Source organism: Hypanus sabinus, chromosome 1 (genome assembly GCF_030144855.1).
Source record: "Hypanus sabinus isolate sHypSab1 chromosome 1, sHypSab1.hap1, whole genome shotgun sequence".
NCBI lineage: Eukaryota > Metazoa > Chordata > Chondrichthyes > Myliobatiformes > Dasyatidae > Hypanus > Hypanus sabinus.
Genome location: NC_082706.1, coordinates 195,630,861 through 195,651,169, shown reverse-complemented (window position 1 = coordinate 195,651,169; position 20,309 = coordinate 195,630,861). Strand labels below are relative to the sequence as shown.

General features: G+C 40.1%; 1 protein-coding gene across 1 annotated transcript in view; it reads left to right on the top strand.

Moving 5' to 3' along the window:
* The window catches only part of csmd3b (CUB and Sushi multiple domains 3b), a 2,186,187-nt gene that overhangs the window by 1,946,665 nt on the left and 219,213 nt on the right, over positions 1–20,309 (top strand). The window contains exons 34-37 of the mRNA XM_059983996.1: positions 254–457; positions 8,297–8,421; positions 9,940–10,036; positions 19,098–19,202. Coding sequence (XP_059839979.1) covers positions 254–457; positions 8,297–8,421; positions 9,940–10,036; positions 19,098–19,202 — 531 coding nt within the window. The remainder of the gene's footprint in view (positions 1–253; positions 458–8,296; positions 8,422–9,939; positions 10,037–19,097; positions 19,203–20,309) is intronic.

The following is a 20,309-nucleotide window of genomic DNA, read 5'->3' as shown; positions in this document are numbered from 1 at the left end:
TTCTCCCAGTCCTCAGGTGTGCCGCTTTTTCTGGCCAATTTATATGTTTCTTCTTTGGACTTGATACTATTCCTAGTTGTCAGCCACAAATGCAATTACTGAAGCATACTTCTGTAAATGCATTTATCATAACTCCTCCATAGAACTGTAAATAATGTTTTGCTTAGTTTAAAACTTATCCTATCTTCACTTTAGAAGAAGTTATTTTTTTAAAAAAAGACAAATACTAAATGCTGTCTTGAATCCAATTTAGCTGTACCAAGGACCAGTGCAACCCAGTGCAGTTCTGTACCTGAGCCAAGGTTTGGAAAACGGATCGGGAATAATTTTGCTGTTGGCTCCGTGGTTGTCTTTGAATGCAATCCTGGATATGTTCTCCGAGGTTCACCAGGGATTAAGTGTGCATCTGTACCAAATGCCCTAGCTCAGTGGAATGATTCTCTGCCCACCTGTGTTGGTGAGTAGTGATCACTTGTATCACTTGTGAAGCTGATGTTTTAGCATGGGGAAAATTCCTTTTCATTTTCAATGCATTATTATTGTACTAAATGTTTGTAGATTAAAGAACATTATGTTTTAGAGTATACATCCATATTATTAAATCCCTCACTGGAGCGTCATTCTAGAATTTTGTGATCAACATCAAGTCTGATTGTTTTTACTCCATATTGTGAATGTGCTGTGCATGTTTTACACCTTAGCCCCAGTACAGCGCAGTTTCGTTCAGCTGTATTCATGTGTGGTTGAATGATGATTAAACTTGAATTTGATATGTAATCAGTAATTTTGGCAAGTGTGATGCTAGGCACAGATTCGTAGCTGTCCATTATGAACTTCTAAGATAAAAAATGTAAATAGTTTTACATATATATGATATGGTCATTTAGCAGTTAGCGCAACGCTCCACAGTGCCTCAATTCTCATCACTGACTTTAAGGAGTTTGTTAGTATTTTAATATGATCTGCTTTATGTTTCCTCTTATTTGATTAGTCCACACATCCTTTGAAAATGTATGAAGCTGATCTCTAAACCCAGCAAGGATTAATTCTGAAGAGATCTTTTATAGTAAAGTTTTATTCTCTAGAAAACACAAATCTGAACAAGGATGAATAGCCTTTAAATCCGGAGAACGTGCATTTGGAAGTACTTTTCAAATAATTTAATCCCTCAGTTTCCAAACTGGCATGCAAATGTTCCTTAAGGGTGTGTTAACGGAAGTGGTACGGGACCGCACAATTTTGCAGTGGTTAGCATAACGCTTTATGTGGCCAGCGTTCAAGGTTCAATTCCCACCACTGTCAGTAAAGAGATTGTATCCCTGAGACCGAGTTTATCCCTGTGACTGAGTGGGAGCACTCCAAGTGCTCCAATTTCTTCCTGCATTCCAAAGACATATGGGTTAGGATTAGTGAGTCGTGGGCATGCTGTGTTGGCACCTTAAGCAATGGGGACACTTGCAGCTGCACCCTGCACATCCTTGAACTCTGTGGGTTGTTGACGCAAATGACGCACTTTTTTCTATGTTTTGATGTTTCAGTGTAGGTAAGACAAACGAAACAAATCTTTAAAAGGAGTCAGGTGCCAAGAAAGACCTTGTCATTAATGTTCTGATAACGAGAAATTTTAGAAACTGAATGCTAAATGTAACACAATATAATATAAACTAATAATGAATGATTATTAATAATAATATATAATTAATGAAAAGCATGATTTGAAACAACTTGCTTGCACTTCTCAATCAAGGTTGGTGATTTTGTTCAAATGAATAGGTTACATTACATATCTCAGTTGCAAACTGATTAAAATTTGAGGTTGGTTTGAGTTATAATGGAAATTATGTAAGTCCAGGACAAAGATTCATGTTGTACTGATAAATATGAATATTTTTTCATGTTAACAATTTGTATTTCTAGGAGTTTGGTGCTAGATAAACTTTACATTGCAAAGTGTAATAGATGATTGTATCAACCTTTGAATATTGTACAGGTGCACATAATATAGCTTTTCCTGATAGCAGGTTAAGAATATGGCTTCACTCATATTCAATACTGATTAGCAGACAGTTTTTCCTTCATGGCCAAGGACATTATTGGAGCTGTACACGACAGGAAAACAACTTGAAGAATAGAAGCTTCTGAAATGGGACAAAATATAAGGGAGATGCTAGAGAAAAGTGAGGAGGAGACTTTCTATTGGTTGCAGACTTCTGGGAAGTAAATAATTATATAAGTTATCTTTTCCTTGTTTTCTTCTGTTATGAAACTTCTTTTCCTCCCAGATATAAAAATAAGAGACATGATAACATGAATTTATTAAAACATGTTTGATGAAAAGTACCATTATGCTTAGTTGAACAATTGCAGGTTTATATAGGAAACAAAGAAGATCAGATTAAACAAATGTTAATTGGAGTGGTGAGAAGCTGAGGAATGTATGGGAAGTTTATTTTTCTCTTTATTATTAGCTGATTTGATTAAAGAAAGATAATGTAAAACTTGTTTATAGCTCAGAAATAATTGAATTTGTCTTCAACTAGTTTTCTTGGGAGAGCAGAAGATGGATTTTTTTTAAATTTCTGTATCATTGCATGCTGTATTCTTCACAACTTTGCTGTGATGAGGCACAGCCCATATATGTCACAGTAAGGCAAGAATACATAGATGAATTTGGCTTTCATTAAAGGGAGGTGAGACTTGGTGTTAGGAAGCACACAATCTGTCTGATTATTCAGAAGACCCTGATCCACTAGAAAAGGGCAAGAGAGACCTTGATGAAGACCTTCATGTCTGTGCATCATTTGAACTTTGAAAGATAAGTTGCAGGTTATGAATACATTACACAAGTGCCTAACAGTGATTATCTCCATCAACAAACAGTCTTGCCCCTTCCACTTGACATAGCGGAAATAGGAAACAGGAAAATCAATTGCATTCTACAAAGTGTTTGTAGGATCACCTGCTACAAGGCACTGCATTCCTGACCTTGCTAAGAACTACTATTTACAATGCACATCATGTTTACAATTGTCTTATCCAAAATCAGTGCCTACAATGTTCTCCTTGCATAGGCCTGAGGCAACAACTCATCACAGCATTCTCCTCATGCAAATGAAAAGCCTCAAACTTTCCAATCCAGAAAAAGCTGCACGATAATATTGCAGCTCTTTAAAACTCTGGTTAGATCACACTCAGAATATTGTGTTCATCCCTGGTTGTCTCATTAGAGAGAGTACAGAGTAGATTTAACGTGGTGCTGCCCTTCTTATGTGAAAAGCCTTGATAGAATGGAAGTGGAGAGGATGTTTCCTGTGGTAGGGAAGTCTTAGACCGAAGAACACAGACTCAGAATACAGAGGAGTCTTTTTAGAACGGAGATGAGGAGGAACTTCTTTAGCCGAAGAGTGGTGAATCTATGGAATTCTTTGCCACAGGCAGATGCGGAGGCCAAATCATTGGGTATATTTAAGGCAGGGATTGCTAGTTTCTTGATTAGTCAGGCATGAAGGGACATGGAAAGAAAGCAGGAGATTGGGGCTGAGAGAGGAAGTGCATCAGCAATGATGAAATGGCCAAGCAGACTCGATGGGCTAAATGGCCTAATTCTGCTGCTGTATCTTACAGTCCTATGGCTGAGTGAGCTAGGGCTTTTTCTCTATGGAGGAAAGGAGGATGAGAGGTGACTTGTTAGCAAGGGAAGCACTTGCCTGCCATTTTTGCTTACACTCGTACTCCATCCTTATACATAGTAGTAGTAAACCACTTCCTCAATATTTTATGATCTAGGTTTGGATCTCTGTCTCAAAGAGAAAAGTATTGCCTTGTTATTTGAATTAGAATGCCTTAATCTTAAAATACCCATCCTTTGTTTCTAATGTGTCTGTGACCTCATCTTATCTCCCAAACCTCCTCCAGTTCTATAATTCTCTGACTGTCCTTCTTCACCTTTGGCACACGTATATTTGGAGTATTGTGTACAGTTCTGGTCACCGAATTATAGGGAAGATATCAACAAAATAGAGAGAGTACAGAGAAGATTTACTAGAATGTTACCTGGGTTTCAGCACCTTAGTTACAGGGAAAGGTTGAACAAGTTAGGTCTTTATTCTTTGGAGCGTAGAAGGTTGAGGGGGGACTTGATAGAGGTATTTAAAACAATGAGGGGGATAGATCGAGTTGACATGGATAGGCTTTTTCCATTGAGAGTAGGGGAGATTCAAACAAGAAGATATATCCTGAAATTCTTGTTCTTCATAGACAGAAGAGTGCTCCAAAGAATGAACAACAGTTAAAATGTTAGATCCCCCAAAGCCCCTTACTCCCCCTCTCCCATGCGCATAGAGCAACAAAGCAATGGCCCTCCTCCACCCTACCCACTTAAGCAAAAAACAGCAGCAGCCTCCACCTGCCAAGCACGCAATAGCAATCCCCCAATAAAGACCTTGACTGGCAATACAACAAAAACTGATTGTTCACCCAACAATTCGACATTCCACAGGCTCTCTCTCTCCCAATAAAGGGAAAAGAAACGTCCCCTTTCACAGCATAACAAAACAATGCGCAGATTTGTGATGATAAAGTCTGCCACTTCGTTTTTTTTGTTCCAAAAGTTCTCCAACCCGAGAATCAGCAACAAACTCTCCTCCACCAACGAGAGAGAGAGAGAGGGAGAGAGAGATTCAGTGAGTACAGAGCCTCTGAAAGCTGATCTGCTGCTCCTGATGTTTCGTTTTCTCCTGTGATGCGTGAGTCGGTGGCACCAGCATAGAATCACAGGGCCACAAAACCTCAGAACTCCAATGTTGAGCTCATCTTCTAGGCTGCATCGCTGTGATTTCGAAAAGCGAGCAGTCGTAAGCCCCCGGAAACTGGTCCCACTACCGCATTAAGTGTAACTCCAGGTCAGGATCTTCAACGGAACACCATTCATCGTGAAAAGGAAAAAGGGAGAAATTAAGCTCTTTCCACAGATGGGCTTGAAGGGGTCACTGTTGAGCACCATTATAGCTCACAGTTATTACCCTTCACTCATCAGGCTCCTGGACCATCGTGGGTAAGTTCACTCACCTCAACACAGAACTAATCTTTGAACACAATCTATGCACTAACTTCCAGGGACTCTACAACTACTCATGTACTCAGTACTATTTATTTATTTATAATACAGTGCTAAAGTCTTAGGAGAGCAAATTTATAAATCTGGCGGGAGCAATGAGTATTGGAATTGGGGATTGTGGAGTGCTGTGTCAGGGTGTCGGACAGAGAAGGAGTGCTAGGGTGGGAGCGTGTGGCTTGGGTCCAGACACACCCATCCCTGAGTCACCAGGCAAGGCCGTTTGATTCCTTGCAATTAGTTTAAAAAAGAAACCTCTCCTTTCCCTTCTTTTCAACTAGGATTCCCTTATTCCTGGCCCCTTCCCACTCTCAGTCCACAATAGAGACCCATATCAGAATCAGGTTTACTATCACTTATCTATGTCATAAAATTAGTATTTTTTGTGGCAGCAGTACAGTGCAATACGAAAAATTACTACAGTACTATACGAAAAATTACTACAGTACTGTGCAAAAGTCTTAGGCTCACTGACTATATATATGTGCCTAAGACATTTGCACAGTGCTGTATATTACAAAGTGAAGAAATGAAACAACTATTTTAGTTGCTTGTCTTTGTCTGTGTGTATATTTTATTGATTATTTTGTATTTCTTTGTTTGACTGTGAATGCCTGAAAGAAAATAAATCTCAGGGTGACATACACAAACATAGATAATAAATTTACTTTGAAACTGTTTTTCTAGTATCAATCATACAACTTAATGTCAGGCTTTATTTGATAACATGGCTTTGAGTGCATTCAGTATGTTAGCCTGCAATAGGTTGTTGTTCAGAGTTCAAAACTCAGTTTTGGATTCTTCTTGCCATCTCAGCTTAACTTCAATGCATCAAACCGATATTGCAGAACTACAGTAGTTATTACGAAAATTACAAGTTTTATGCTGGGTGTCAGGTCAAAACACCTGATAATTGTCATCATCTGTCTTTTCATTCAAAGCTGAAAATGCATAGAGTAAGTTTCACTTCAGTCCTGACTGAGGCTGTAAAGCACTTGGGAGCTGTGACTGTATTGAGCAGCACAGCTTTCACTGCCAATTTGAATTCTCTGTGCAAGGCTGTCCCCTCTAGGTAAATTCATTCAGTTACATGGGAGGCGGATTCCTCTGCATGTTTTCCAAAAATACCTATAGGGGGTTTGCTTACGAATGGAACTGTTTGAAAGTCTCGGATAAATAATGCTCTGAGTCTCCTTACTTCTCTGAAGTATCAATCATTTAAAGTACCATTACATATCCAAATACTGTGATGCACAGTTTATCTGTGTAATCCTAAATATCTCCTATTATTCATATCCAGAGCAAAGCTGTTTGTTACAGTATGTGTAGCATTGCACTTCTCTTGCCCTCAGTGTAGACACAATTATTACTTTGCATTGAACAGAGGAATTACACAACTATTTCCAACTATTGCTTGCCAAGGATCCATTATTCCCTGAAACACTGAGATTAATTCCCAGGAATGAATGCACGAGGAGCGTTTGATGGCTCTGGGTCTGTACTTGTTGGAGCTTAGAAGAATGAGAGGGGATCTCATCGAACCCTATTAAATATTGAAAGGCCGAGAGAGAGTTGACATGGAGAGGATGTTTCCTTTAGTTAGGGAGTCTTTGACAGAAATTCATAGCTTCACAGTACAAGAATATCTCTTAAGGAGGAATTTCTTCAACTAGAGGGTAGCATATCTGTGCAATTTAATGACTTGGCTATGGAGGCCAAATCATTTGGTATATTTAAAGTAGAGTTCAATAGGTTCCTAATTAGTATAGGCACCAAAGGTTACAGGAGAATAAAGTTGAGAAGGATAATTAATCAGCCATGATGGAATAGCAGAGCAGACTCGATGGGTCAAATAGCCTCATTCTGTTCCTATGTTTTATGATTTTACGAGATTAAAGTTAGTACCACATACGTGGATTCTGTGGGCTGAATTGTGCTAACTGCATGCTGCCACTTAGATACTAGCTTCAGAATATCTGGAGCTTCCACGGGTACTCTATGAAAGGTGGAAGTCTGAGATGAGCTACAAGTTAGTTGCCAGCAAACCCCACTGCTCACTCTTCTGCAGGGTTCCCTACAACACTAATGTGCAGAGGTGAGGGTCTGCTAACACTTTATATCTGTCTCTCAAAGCCGCTTGACTGACAAATGGAACAAAGTGGAAAATAGTACTTAAAAACTAACGTGACTTCTTTAAAATGTCAAGACACGAGCGTTCAAAAGGGACCATTGCATAATCTGGATTATGAAATGTTTACCTTGTGACTGTTTTGGTTTTGATGGGTTCAGACACTCAAATTAGTTGTGGAATATAAAGGAGAGAGCAGACGTGCAATATTTATTATTGGAGACATTGTAATGCCGAAGAAAGTTGAACTAATCTATCTGCTCCTCTTTGTTCATAAATGGTCCACCCAACATTTAAAGATATATGAAGCTGATTCCTAAATCCAGCAAGGATAAGTTCTGAAGAGATTGGTTATAGTAAAGCTTTATTCTCTAGAACACAAGGATGAACAAGGAAAGAGCCTTTAAATCTAGAGAAGTTGCTTCGGAAATGTGAATGTATTAATATGGATGTATAATCAAAAACTGCTATTGTCCAATTCATTTGAAACTGTTTTAAGTTTGAAAACATTGTATTTTTTGAATCATGCCTATGTGAAATCATATGCTGAAAATAATGCATTTACATGCAATATTACTGACAAGAGCTGCTCCCCCCTCCCAAATTTCCTTTGCATTTACCGGTCAGTAGAAACAATGACACAGGGGTGAGCAAAGCCTCTGACATTTATTTCCATTCAATGCAAGTACCCATTAAATTATATTTAATAAACGGAACTGTTTTGAGTGTCATTAAACTCAATGATTCATTAAATACCTTTTTTTAAAAACAACAGGTTATTTTTCAGATCGCCAATTTCTGTTTTCTTTGTTAAGTATCTCCTGTCGTTAGCAGGTGTACAAGTGTGCCTAATAAAGTGACCACTTAGAACTATTCAAAGAGAATGCATTACAAAGTTTTGAATGTTACCCACATCTCTCCAGATAGCAAAACAGCTCATTTAATAAATCTTCAATAAGCTGTTGTCAAGAAGCAGCTCATCATTACTGTTCTATGCATACCCCTGTTACTCCGAGGCATTTTTCTTTAGTTGCACCGTTTCCATTTTCTTTCAGTGCCCTGTGGTGGAGTTTTAACTGAACGTAAAGGGAGTATTCTGTCTCCGAGTTATCCAGAGCCATACGACAACAATTTGAACTGCATCTGGAAAATCACAGTGCCGGAAGGCGCTGGGATACAAGTAAGGAATCTCTCTGCTTTGTCTATTGTGTTTGCTTGTATCTCATCTGATTATTAAGGCTTGAGGCATTTGCTTCTATCTTGGTTCGCTCTGCATACAAATAAGTATGCAAATTAAGTAAGTTTGCATATAATTACTGATATAATTACATGGTTTGTGTCACTGCCCTTGAAGGGGCTGCTCAGCTAGGGTTGCTGCCCTCGGATAAGCCACTGGCCCATGTGGCTCCGCTCAGCGGGGCTGCTTGCTCGTGTTGCTGCCCTCAGAGAGGCCGCCTGGCTCATGTTGCTGCCCCTGCAGTGGGCTACTGTGTTCAAGTCGTTGCCTTCGGAGAGACTGCTGGTTCATGTCGCTTCCCTCAAAAGGGTCACTGGTTCCCAACGCTCTCGGAGACGTTATCGGAATTCTGAGATTTATGGATTGGACTGTAGTTCATATTGGCTTTCTCACCCATTCCTTCTTATTGCTGAATGGTGGGCTGGGGGTTTGGGGTTTGATGTTCTTACTGTTGTTTCTCCATATGCGTGATCTGCTAGTTTTTTTGCAAGGGAGGGTTTGGGGATGTTTGGGGTTTGCAAGTTTTTGTTTCTTTTTCTTTTCAATTTGGGATATCTTTCTTTCAACTATTTCTATGGTTTTCTGTATTTTAAGGCTATCTAGAGAAGACAAATCTCAAAGTTGATTCCTGCACACATACTTTGAATGTTTGAACCTTTTTGAACCATTGATTTAACATGAATCCATTGCTCGAGCTTCATAGATTTGCACTGAAACCAAAATAAAGGATGCTGGAAATCTCAAGTATCGCAGAAAATGCAGGGCACATCCATAAGTCATAGACTCATAGAACACTACAGCTCAGAAACAGCCCCTTTGGCCCTTCTAGTCCATGCCAAACTTAATCTGTCCATTCCCACTGACCTGCACCCAGATCATCATAACCAGAAACCAGAAACACGTATTACATGAACCACAGAATCCTCTGAAAATGAAACCAATCCACAAACTGCGCCAATCAAACCTTGCCCAAGACCCAAGACTCCTGCACCTTCCTCCTTCAGCAGCAAGTGAGAGGGAGATGCACCAGCTCATCTTCCATTCTCATCCTAATTGATTTCAATCTTACCGGACTTAATCGGCGAGTTGGTCGAGAATTAGTGCTGATCATGGGTTTGCACTCTACCATTAGGCATACTCTGTTCTGAACCTTGCTTTCGATGACGTTGAATTCTCCCGGAGAAAGCAAATGCACCAGATCACTCAATCGGCCCAAAAACACACTATCAATATGTAAGTTGCAGGCTCCAATTGCACACAGATTAGTAATAGAAGTATATTTTTAAAAAGGAGGAGAGAAAGGAGTAGTTTAGGTGAAGAATTGTCTGCAAGAAGTCGCATTAGTCACAATGGACGCTGGTGCCATTTTGCCTTTTCGATTTAGGATGTTGAGGATCTTGATTGAAATATACTCTTTCAATGAGATGTGGTTTTCTAAGTAAATGTATTTATCACTTTCAGGTTCAAGTAATAAGCTTTGCAACCGAGCATAACTGGGACTCATTGGATTTCTTTGATGGGATTGACACTAATGCGCCACGTCTAGGAAGTTTTTCAGGTGAGAAGCTGCAGAAGATGAAATTATATTAAGAATATTCAGAAAGTAAAATGCCAGCCTCGCTTTTGATTAGTTCATTGTTACTTGCATAATACCAAATGTGGTAATCAAGAGTTATCACTTGCTAGTGAGCTGCGGATTGTCAAAACTGCAATTGCATAATTTAGACTCACTGTTTAAACCTTTTATCAGGTAACCACACCTGCCAGCTTTCATTTTTTGCAGTTAAGGTTCAGATTTTTTTTTCCTTTCAAAAATTTAATCTATTTCGGATTATCTCACCAAGAAGAATCAGACTTTGGAGATTGCTCTCATTTTTATCTTCAGCACTTTGAGATCTTTCCTAGAAATTGATGTTATTAGCTTGTTTCTCTGTTCAAAAGATGTAGCAAGAACTACGAATGCACATTTCTTAGTATTTTGAAGGTGATTTAACCCACTTATTCCTTTTTTGGATCACATTTGAAAAACATCTTCTAAAGATCTTTAAAGTCCAATGCATCTAATATGCAATACACCTCATTTTGACCGTACTGAGATCTGATCTCTTCGAAACTCAAGAGATTTTGCAGATGCTATAAATCTAGAGCAATTCAGACAAAATGCCGGAGGAACTCAGCAGGTCAGGTGGCATCTATGGTGGGGTAAAAACAGTTGATGTTTCAGGCTCATACTATTCATTATAATTTTTTAGTCCTGATGAAGGGTTTCAGCTCAAAATGTTGGCTGTTTATTTCCCTCTATAGATGGTGCATGACTTACTGTGTACCTCCAGCATTCCGTGCTGCTCTGTTTACTTCTAATACCATTGGAATAGAAGGAAATTTTTTAGGGAGGCAGGCGAGGTAAGCAGGGAGGTGATAAGTGGAAAAGGCAAAGGGCTGGAGAAGAAAGAATCTGATAGGAAGGGAGAGTGATTCATGGGAGAAAGGGAAGGAGGTGGGGCACTGGGGGAGGGGGTGACAGGAAGGTGAAGATAAGAAATCAATGCCAGAGTGGGGAAAAGAAGACGAGGGAAGGGGGAGTGGAAAAAGTCACTAGAAATAAGAGAAATTGACACTCATGTCATCAGATTGGGGGCTACCTAGACAGAATATGAGTGTTGCTTCTCCAACCTGTGAGCTGACTCGTCAAGGCAGAAGAGGAGGCCATGGACCAACATGACGTTACGGGAAATGGGGATAGAAATTGAAATAGTTGGCCACCTTTTTTGTGTGATGGCGCAGAGGAGCTTGACAAAGCAATCCCTCAATTTACAACAAGTCTGATCAATCAGGAGGCTGGACACATTAGACAACCCCAGCAGATTCACAAGGTGCAGTGTTGCCTCACCTGAAAGGACTGTTTTTGCCCTGATTGGAGGGGAGGGAGGAGGTGAATGGGCAAATGTTGTACTCCTGCTGCTTGAAGGGAGGGAGATTAGTGGGGAAGAATGAATGGACAGGGGAGTCACGGAGCAAGTGAACCCTGCGGAAAACTGGAGAGTTGAAGGGTAGGTAAAGATGTATTTGGTGATAGGATCCTGTTGCAAGCAATTTGATGCTGGATGAGGAGGCTATAGGGTGGAAGGTAAGGACAAGAGGAAACACATTCCTGTTCAAGCGGTGAGAAGATGGGGTGAGCACGATATCTGGGAAATGGAGAAGGTACGATTGGAATGTAGCATCAACGATGGAGAAAGTGAAACCCTGTTCTTTGAAGAAAGGAGACATCGCTGATATTCTGGAAAGGAAAATCTCATTCTGGGAACAAATGTAACTGAGACGAAGGAATTGAGAAAATGGAATGGCATTTTTACAGGAGGCGGGGTGGGAAAAGGTAGAGTCAACATGGGCTCGGAATTGGTGGGTTAATAAAAGATATCAGTAGGCAGTTTGTCTCCAGAGATGGAGGCAGAGAGATCAAGAAAGAGGATTGAGGTGTCAGAAATGGACCAGGTGAATTTAAGGGCAGGGTTTAAGTTAGAGGCAAAGAAGATGAAGTTGACAAGCTCAGTATGAGTACATGAAGCGGCACCAATGCAGTTGTCAATGCAGCACAGGAAGGGCTGGGAAGCATGAGCAGGGAATGCTCAGAACCCGGACTGTTCCACCTAGGCGACAAAAAGGTAGGCATAGCCAGGGCTCATGTGGGGGCCCGTGGCAACACCTTGAGTTTGGAGAAAGTGCGAGGAGTCAAAAGTGAAATTATTGAGGTTGAGTATCATTTCCCAGATGGTAGTGGTGAGGAGAACTGGTTAGGTCTGTTGTCAAGAAAGAAGTGGAGAGCTTTAAAGCCTTCTTGATGAGGAACTAAGGTGTATAGGGACTGAACATCCATGGTGAAAATGAGCTGATCGGGGCCAGGGAATTGAAAGCTCCTCTTGCTTCACCTACCATCCTATCAGCCTCCTCATTCAGCACCTCATTCTTTCCAATGTGATCCTACTACCAAGCACATATTTACCTCCCTGCAGAAACCAGTAAACAGCTCGGTGTTCAAGTGACAAGACCTGACATATGTCCTCAATAGTCTTAGATTACAGAATGATATTGATTAGTTGGTTAGTTAGGCAGAGTAATGGCACATGTAATTTAATCCTTCTTCGTCTGAGGTGATGCACTTTGGGAGTTCCAGTAAGAGTAGGATATATGATTGGTGGGGCCCAAGGGGGTATTGAAGAACTGAGACAACTCAATGTGCAAGTCCAGAAATCAATGTACAGTAGGTGGCAGCACATGGTAAATCAGCTGGTGAAGAAGGCAAAGGGGGTACCTGCCCTTATTAGCCAGGATACAGAACATAAGAGCATGGGGGTTATGGTACAATATTGGTGAGAACACAGCAAGAGTAATTGTGGGCATTTATGTTTGGCACTTTGTGTGAATATGTTGATTGTCTGTCAATGGAACTAGGTTAGGAAATCCACTACACAATCCGTAATTAATAGAAGCTCATGCTTTATTGTCTTTGCACAAACAACATAACTATGTTGACCCCAGGCCAACAGCCTAGAACATGAATTCTACTGTTCCCTCTGTATCAATACTCACTCAGACCAATTTTCCAATTTATAACACCAAAACAGGGGATCTCTATTGGCCAGATGATCGATCCTTTCTTCTACCAGACCCTGCTGTGAGGGTATCTTCCTTGCGATGGTGGGTCTCTTGAGAGAGTTATCACTGATAGCACACTTGAAATGTCCACTTTGTCACTTCTATATTTGTTCCTTACCAATTCAAATATTGCATTCCAGTGTCATTGGCTGTAGGTAATGTGCCTGACCTTTACCACCTTTTATTGGCTCTGCTCCAGGCCAGCATCCATTTATTGCCCTCTCCCCAGCAAGTGACAATCAGTAATTTATGACTCTTTGTTCTCTTCAGTAACCAGCTCGAATCACTCCAGGCAGGCACGGACACTTACATTCACCCAATTCATGTTATATTATATCAAAGAACACCTCACAAAACTTCTTTGGGAAGGATCTCTAGTTCAGCAGATTATCTGAAACATCATTGAGTCTATTCTAAAACACAGAAAGCAAAGCAACTTCATCTCACAAAATGGAGAACGTAAGACAGTTCCACAAAATGGCAGGCACATGACAGGAACAAAGACATTTGATCTGTCTGCCTCCATTGTCCTTGATTCAAGATTCAAGATTCAAAAATTTTATTGTCATTCTAACCGTACATCAGCTCTGCAGGGCAGAATGAGACAGCGTTTCCCAGGAGCAGTGCAATCATAACATAACAAATGCAATACTAAATAATAAACATAACAATAAATAGTAAAACACAACAGCCACATGTCAGTTAAAAACAAGTTATAAGTGTCCAGTGCAAGTTAAGAGTGTCCAAAGCAGAGTCAGGTAGAGCAGCTATTTAGCGGTCTGACTGCCTGTGGAAGGAAGCTGTTTAGTAGCCCTGTGGCTTTAGTTTTGATGCTCCTGTAACTAACACACTTAACAAATTCTGCCCCGTCTAAACCATTGGAACTTATCAGGTGTCAATCAATATTAGGGAAGTTAAAGTCACCCATGATAACAACCCTGTTATTTTTGCACTTTTCCAAAATCTGCTCCCAATCTGCTCCTCAGTATCTCTGCTGCTACCAGGGGGCCTATTGAATTCTCCCAGTAGAGTCACTGCTCCCTTCCTCTTCTTGACTTCCACCCATACTGATTCAAAAGAGGATCTTGCTATATTACCCACCCTATCTGTAGCTTTCTGGTCACCTCACTATAGGAAAGATGTGGAAGCACTGGAAACGGTACAGAGGATATTTATCAGGATGCTGCCTGGTTTAGAGAATATGCATTATGGTCAGAGATTAAGGGAGCTAGATCTTTATTCTTTGGAGAGAAGGAAGATGAGGGGAGACATGATAGAGGTATACAAGATATTAAGAGGAATAGATAGAGTGGACAGCCATCGCCTCTTCCCCAGGGCACCACTGCTCAGTACAAGAAGACATGGCTTTAAGGTAAGGGGTGGGAAGTTCAAGGGGGATATTAGAGGAAGGCTTTTTACTCAGAGAGTGGTTGGTGCATGGAATGCACTGTTTGAGTCTGTGGTGGAGGTAGATACACCAGTGAAATTTAAGAGACTACTATACAGGTATATGGAGGAATTTAAGGTGGGGGGATTTAAGGGAGGCAGGGTTTGAGGGTCAGCACAACTTTGCGGGCTGAAGGGCCTGTAATGTGCTGTACTATTCTATATTCTATGTTCTATCTATCATCAAGTATGAAACTTACTGTATATCCTTAATTGTGGCAAGGGTGTTGGCGCAGATCCATAGCTGTTCATTACTCACTTAATGTTTAAGATGAAAAATGTAAATAGTTTTACATATATACGGTATGGTAGTGTAGCAGTTAGCGCAATGCTTAACATGCATTTTAAATTGTAAATTTATTATTTAATGTTTATTTTAATAAACCTGAAAGTCTTCAGAGAAAATTTACAAGTACATTGGCGGTTGGAACTTGGGTTCCAGTAAAAGGTTGAATTGACTTGGACTTTATTCACTAAAGCCAGGATAATCAGAAGAGATCTTAAATAAGCGCAAAATTATGATGGGTAGAGGCAGAATAAATGTATGCAGGCTTCTTCCCCTCAGACTGGGTGAGAATAGAACTAGAGGTCATAGGTTTTGGGTGTAAGGTGAAATATTTAAGGGGAATCTGAGGGGGATCTTCTTCACTCAGAGAGTGATGTGTACGTGGACTGAGCTGCCAGAGGAAGTGGTAGACACGAGTTCAGTTGAAAATTTTATAAGTCTGGATTGGTACATGGTTGGGAGAGATTTGGAGAGCTATGGTCTCACTGCAAGTAGATGGGCCTAAGCAGGGGACTAGACCGGCATAGACTAGATGGGCCAAAGGGCTAGTTTCTTTGCTGCAGTACTCCATGACTGTATTTCATTTATTTCTCTGGGTTTTCAGCAGCATCTGAAAGCTGAAAGTGGCCTGTTAGAGTGTTCCGGGTCTGCACCCTCAGTATCACATCACCTTGGGGACCCACTCAGTCTCATTGGATGTCTGTCAGATGTTGGTGGTCTGTTCGTTCAACCTTTTACATTCAGATAAATGAGTGGTCAAATGGAGATCATAGGCAATGAGTCTGGGCAACTGGCAAGGTCCAAGACAGTCTAGTCCATCAAAAAGGCAAATTAAGTGGTGGTCTTTAAAGACCTAGAATACAAATGTGAGAATATGGCCTCCAATTGCAGAGTGCTTCATTCAAAATTAATTTTGAATAAACTAGATCCATTTGTTGTGAGGTATAATTCATAGTTCCCTCTGTAGTTAAGGGCAACAAACTTTACATTTATAAATGAATTTCTGCAAGCATGAAGTCTCCCGAAGATTTCAGTTAGTGCAGTACTCCTCAGTATAATCTCTGTATCGACCATGGACAAATTCTCAAGAAAAATGAATTGGATAGAGGAGGAAGACAGAAGGTAATATCATACCAGAAGTGGTTATTGCTCTCATGGGGGAATTGTCTCTAGACTAGGGATTCCCAACTTTTTTTATGCCTTAGACCCTTACCATTAACCAAGGGTCTCTGAACCCCAGGATGGGAACCACTGATCTAGACAGAAGGGGATGAATTCTCCATTCTGATCTTTTACCTCTTCTCACCTGTCAATCACTTACCCCCGGGTCCTCTCCTCCTTCTCTTTCTCCTATGGTCCACTCTCCTCTCCTATCAGATTCCTTCTTCTCCAACCCTTGACCTTTCCCATCCACCTGTCTTCATCTAGCTCCTTCCAGCTAGTCTCTTTACCCTACCCACACTGTTTTATTCTGGCAGCCTCGCCTTTCCTTCTCAGTCCTAAAGAATGGTCTCAGCCCAGTATGTTGATTATCTATTCATTTCCATAGACGCTGCCTGACCTGCTGAGTTCCTCCAGAATTTTGTGTGCTGCTGAATTCTGTTGCTGTGTTCCCATCCCATAAGAAGGGCTGAAATATTGGTCAGAAAGAAATAGTGCTTAACAGAAAAAATTACAAGCACCTGAGGAATTATTCAGCAAGGCAAATCTATTTTATTTACAAAAGACTTGTTAGTAAGTGCCATTAGAATATTCCACCATGTAATGGGCTGTATAGTCCTCTGGTTTCAAGTGAATGCCCAATTCTAGCTGCTGTTAGTTCTGTGAAAACAAGCCAGACTCAGGACAAAGATGAATTACTTCCAGTCTGATTTTGTAGTCATTGGTAATCCCATGCAATACCTACTCATTTTTACAAGAGAGTAATTTTGGCGGTAGCTATGAAATCAGGGTCAGAAAGATTCACTGATTTTTGCCTCACCTAACAACAACTGATTATCAACCCAGCCCATAAGCAGTGTTGGAACTGGTTGTTACAGTATTTTATATTTTAGAGGATTTTGGTTGAATTAATGCGACAAAAATCATAGTTTCTTTTTTCCTGACATTATTTGTATTTTTAATAATTTGTATTTTTAACAGACTCAAACATGAAAAGATCTGCAGATGATGGAAATCTGTGCAACACACACAAAATGCTGGAGGAACCAGACCAGGCAGCATCTATAGAAGAGGGTACAGTTGACATTTTGGGTCAAAACCCATCGGCAGTCCAGGGTTACAGCCTAAAACATTGACTCTACCCTTTTCCACAGATGCTGCCTGGCCTGGTGAGTTCCTCCAGCATTTTGTGTGTTTTTAACAAACTCATGTATTTTTCACAGTATGTGGTGGTTCATCCCCACTTACTGGCAGAAGCCAGTATAGCAGTTATATTTTGCTTTTAATTTTTTAATTGGCTAAGTGGGAGCACATAACCCATGTGCTAAGATTATGCAACTGTTGATTGGTTTATTTTTATCTAAGGAATTTCTGTTAACCAGATTATAAAGGTGATAGATTTTTTTCAAAGGCACCATCTTCTTTTTTTATATTCAACCTCTTTAATTTCTCATCACTCATCCGCCTTGCTACTTTGTATGTATTTTTGTTTAAACTTTAAAATAAACAATTGTGAAGTATTAATGAATCAAAGCTTCTTGCTCATTCCTGAACTGAAAGAACCCAGGGATCAAAAGTTACAGAGATCTGACATCGGCTTGGAGAAAATTTGGACTTTGTCAATCACTTATATCCACACTAATTAAGCTCCATTGTGAAGGGGGCTTGCAGTACAATGATGAAATTGAGCTAGGGCAACATTTTAGAGCAAAAAGGATATTACAGATACTATCAATTTTATACCTATACGGGATAGAAAATGTACTGACCATAAAACAGATGGTCTATTGTTTGTTTTACACTGTAGTGCAAGGTCAGATCTGCAGCTATTGAGATGAGAAAGTACGAGCTTTGATTTAATTCAAGTTCAGGGAAACCTAACGGTTAACTTGTAGGTTAAGTCAGTGGTAAGAAAGGCAAATGCAATGTTAGCATTCACTTTGAGAGGACCAGAATATAAGTGGAAGGATGTAATGCTGAGACTTTAAAAGGCATTGGTCAGACCACACTTGGAGCATTGTGAACAACTTTGTGCCCCTTATCCAAGAAAGGATGAGATGTCACTGGGCATTGGAGAGACTCCAGAGGAAATTCACAAGAATGATCCTTGGAATGAAAGAGTTCATGTATGAGGAGCATTTGATGGTTCTAAGCATGTACTCGCTGGAGTTTCATGATTAGTAAGGGCAATAAAGGTTATGGAGAGAAGGTAGATGAATAGAGTAGAGCGGGCTAAATAAACAGCAGACTCAATATAAGAAAGTTCTGCTTTCTTATAATCATAAATATCTCTATGAATTAAGTTTTAAACTCAGTCCATTCATTGCAAGGTGTAATTCACAGCTTTCTATTGTTTAAAAATTGATGTAGAATTTCAATCAACACAAATGATATAAGGCTGACTTTGTTTGGAAAAGGCGCAATAATTTTGTTAGCAGTTCCTAGTCCTTTCCAGGATGGAATGCAAAGAGGAATAATCTGACCCCTGATGATAATGCAACAACATCTCAACTGAGCTGTGTAAAAGGTGCCCACCTACCAAGATAAATGAGTGTGTTTAAAAATAACATTACTGATTATTGAAATGAAGGCTGCTGCTCTTTGAAAAAACAGTCAGACAGTCAGAAAAGACATAAACTGAGAAATTTTAGAATGCTGTGAGCAAAATGCTGGCAATACGGAGTTGATTGAATGGGTACCTTGGTCAGCATCGTCCAGATGGGCTGAAGGGCTGGTCTCTCTGCTGTACATCTCTGAGCTCCTCATCTTACAAGTGATCAGTTCTTTCATTATCAGTGATGATATTTGAAGGGTCTCAAAACTGACCCAAGAGTGTAAAGAAATCTCAATACAATATTACAATATTTACAGCCTCCAAATGATCCTGCATGAGACCCCCAGAACATTTTCCAATTGCTGTTGAGATCTACTTCCTTGATGGAGAACAATATTGACAAAAACAGAGAAAGAAAGTGAAATGTACACCAAATTGTGAACTAAGAATAGGTTGAGCAAAGTAAGGAACTATTACACTAACTACATACTATTTCAAATTTTATTTCACCCTTAGGCACAACGATACCAGCGCTTCTCAACAGCACATCTAATAACTTGTACCTAAACTTTCAGTCAGACATCAGTATTTCAGCTGCCGGCTTTCACCTCGAGTATACAGGTAATGTTGCCATGGCCCAAGTTGGCCACTGCAGGATTTTTTTCTGATAGTCTCATCTTTGTTTTACCTGTATGGTATTTTTCATTCTTAATAAGGTTCTGATCCTTTTATTATATCCAATGTAATGTCTGCTCCTGAGCTAAGGTTTGGTGATTTGACCTGCAGGGATTGAGGTTTTATCTCAATTTCTTCTCTTTCTGACAATGTCTGCTTTCTTATCCCTGAGAAACTAAATTTTGGAATCTATTTTAATTTGGGCATAGGCGGGATAGTGGAGAGAGATCAAGGAGAAGTGCCCACTGGAGGCCTGGGGTAGGGCATTATAATTCCTCAACATCCTGGCTTATGTACAATATGGGGCAGCACAGCAGAGTAGTAGTTAGCATGATGCTTTACAGTATGGTTGACCAGGTTCAATTCCCGCCACTGTCAGTAAGGAGCATGTATGTCTTCCCACAGGTGCTTCAGTTTCCTCCCACAGTCCAAAGACGTAGTGGTTGGTAGGTTAATCGTCCCGTGATTAGGCTAGGGTTAAATTGGGGTGGGGGGTGTTTGCTGGGTGGCACGGCTCCAAGGGTTGGTAGGGCCTACTCCATGCTGTATCTCAATAAATAAACTAAAAAGTGAGACAAAGATAGATGGTGATGCCAATGACAGCAGTTCACGACTTCTGAACTTAAAACGTGCCTTCATATAGACCAGTGTCACCTTTGATCTCGAGTTTCCTTGTAACCAAAAATTGAGATTGAATTGGAATTGGACAAGAGCTTCATCTACTCCAATCCACCTACCCAGGTACTTTTCAATCCATTCCACACTTCTTAATTTCATTCAGATGTGCTGCATTAAAATCCAGTTGTAATAACGTTGCATGAAGACTTTTTTTTAAATCAAAATGAGCTTTATTTCTAACAAAAATTTTCTACAAAGAATAAACCATGTAATGCTTTTCCTTTCCTATATTTCCAGTCAATGTTTTCAGTACTGTTTTACCTCACTCTGTAAAACCAATAAGACTGTTGGCACACTTGTGATCTCCTCTGCTGGTGCACTACTACAATCAGACTATTAGACATCAGAGCAGAATTAGGCCATTCGTCCCATCAA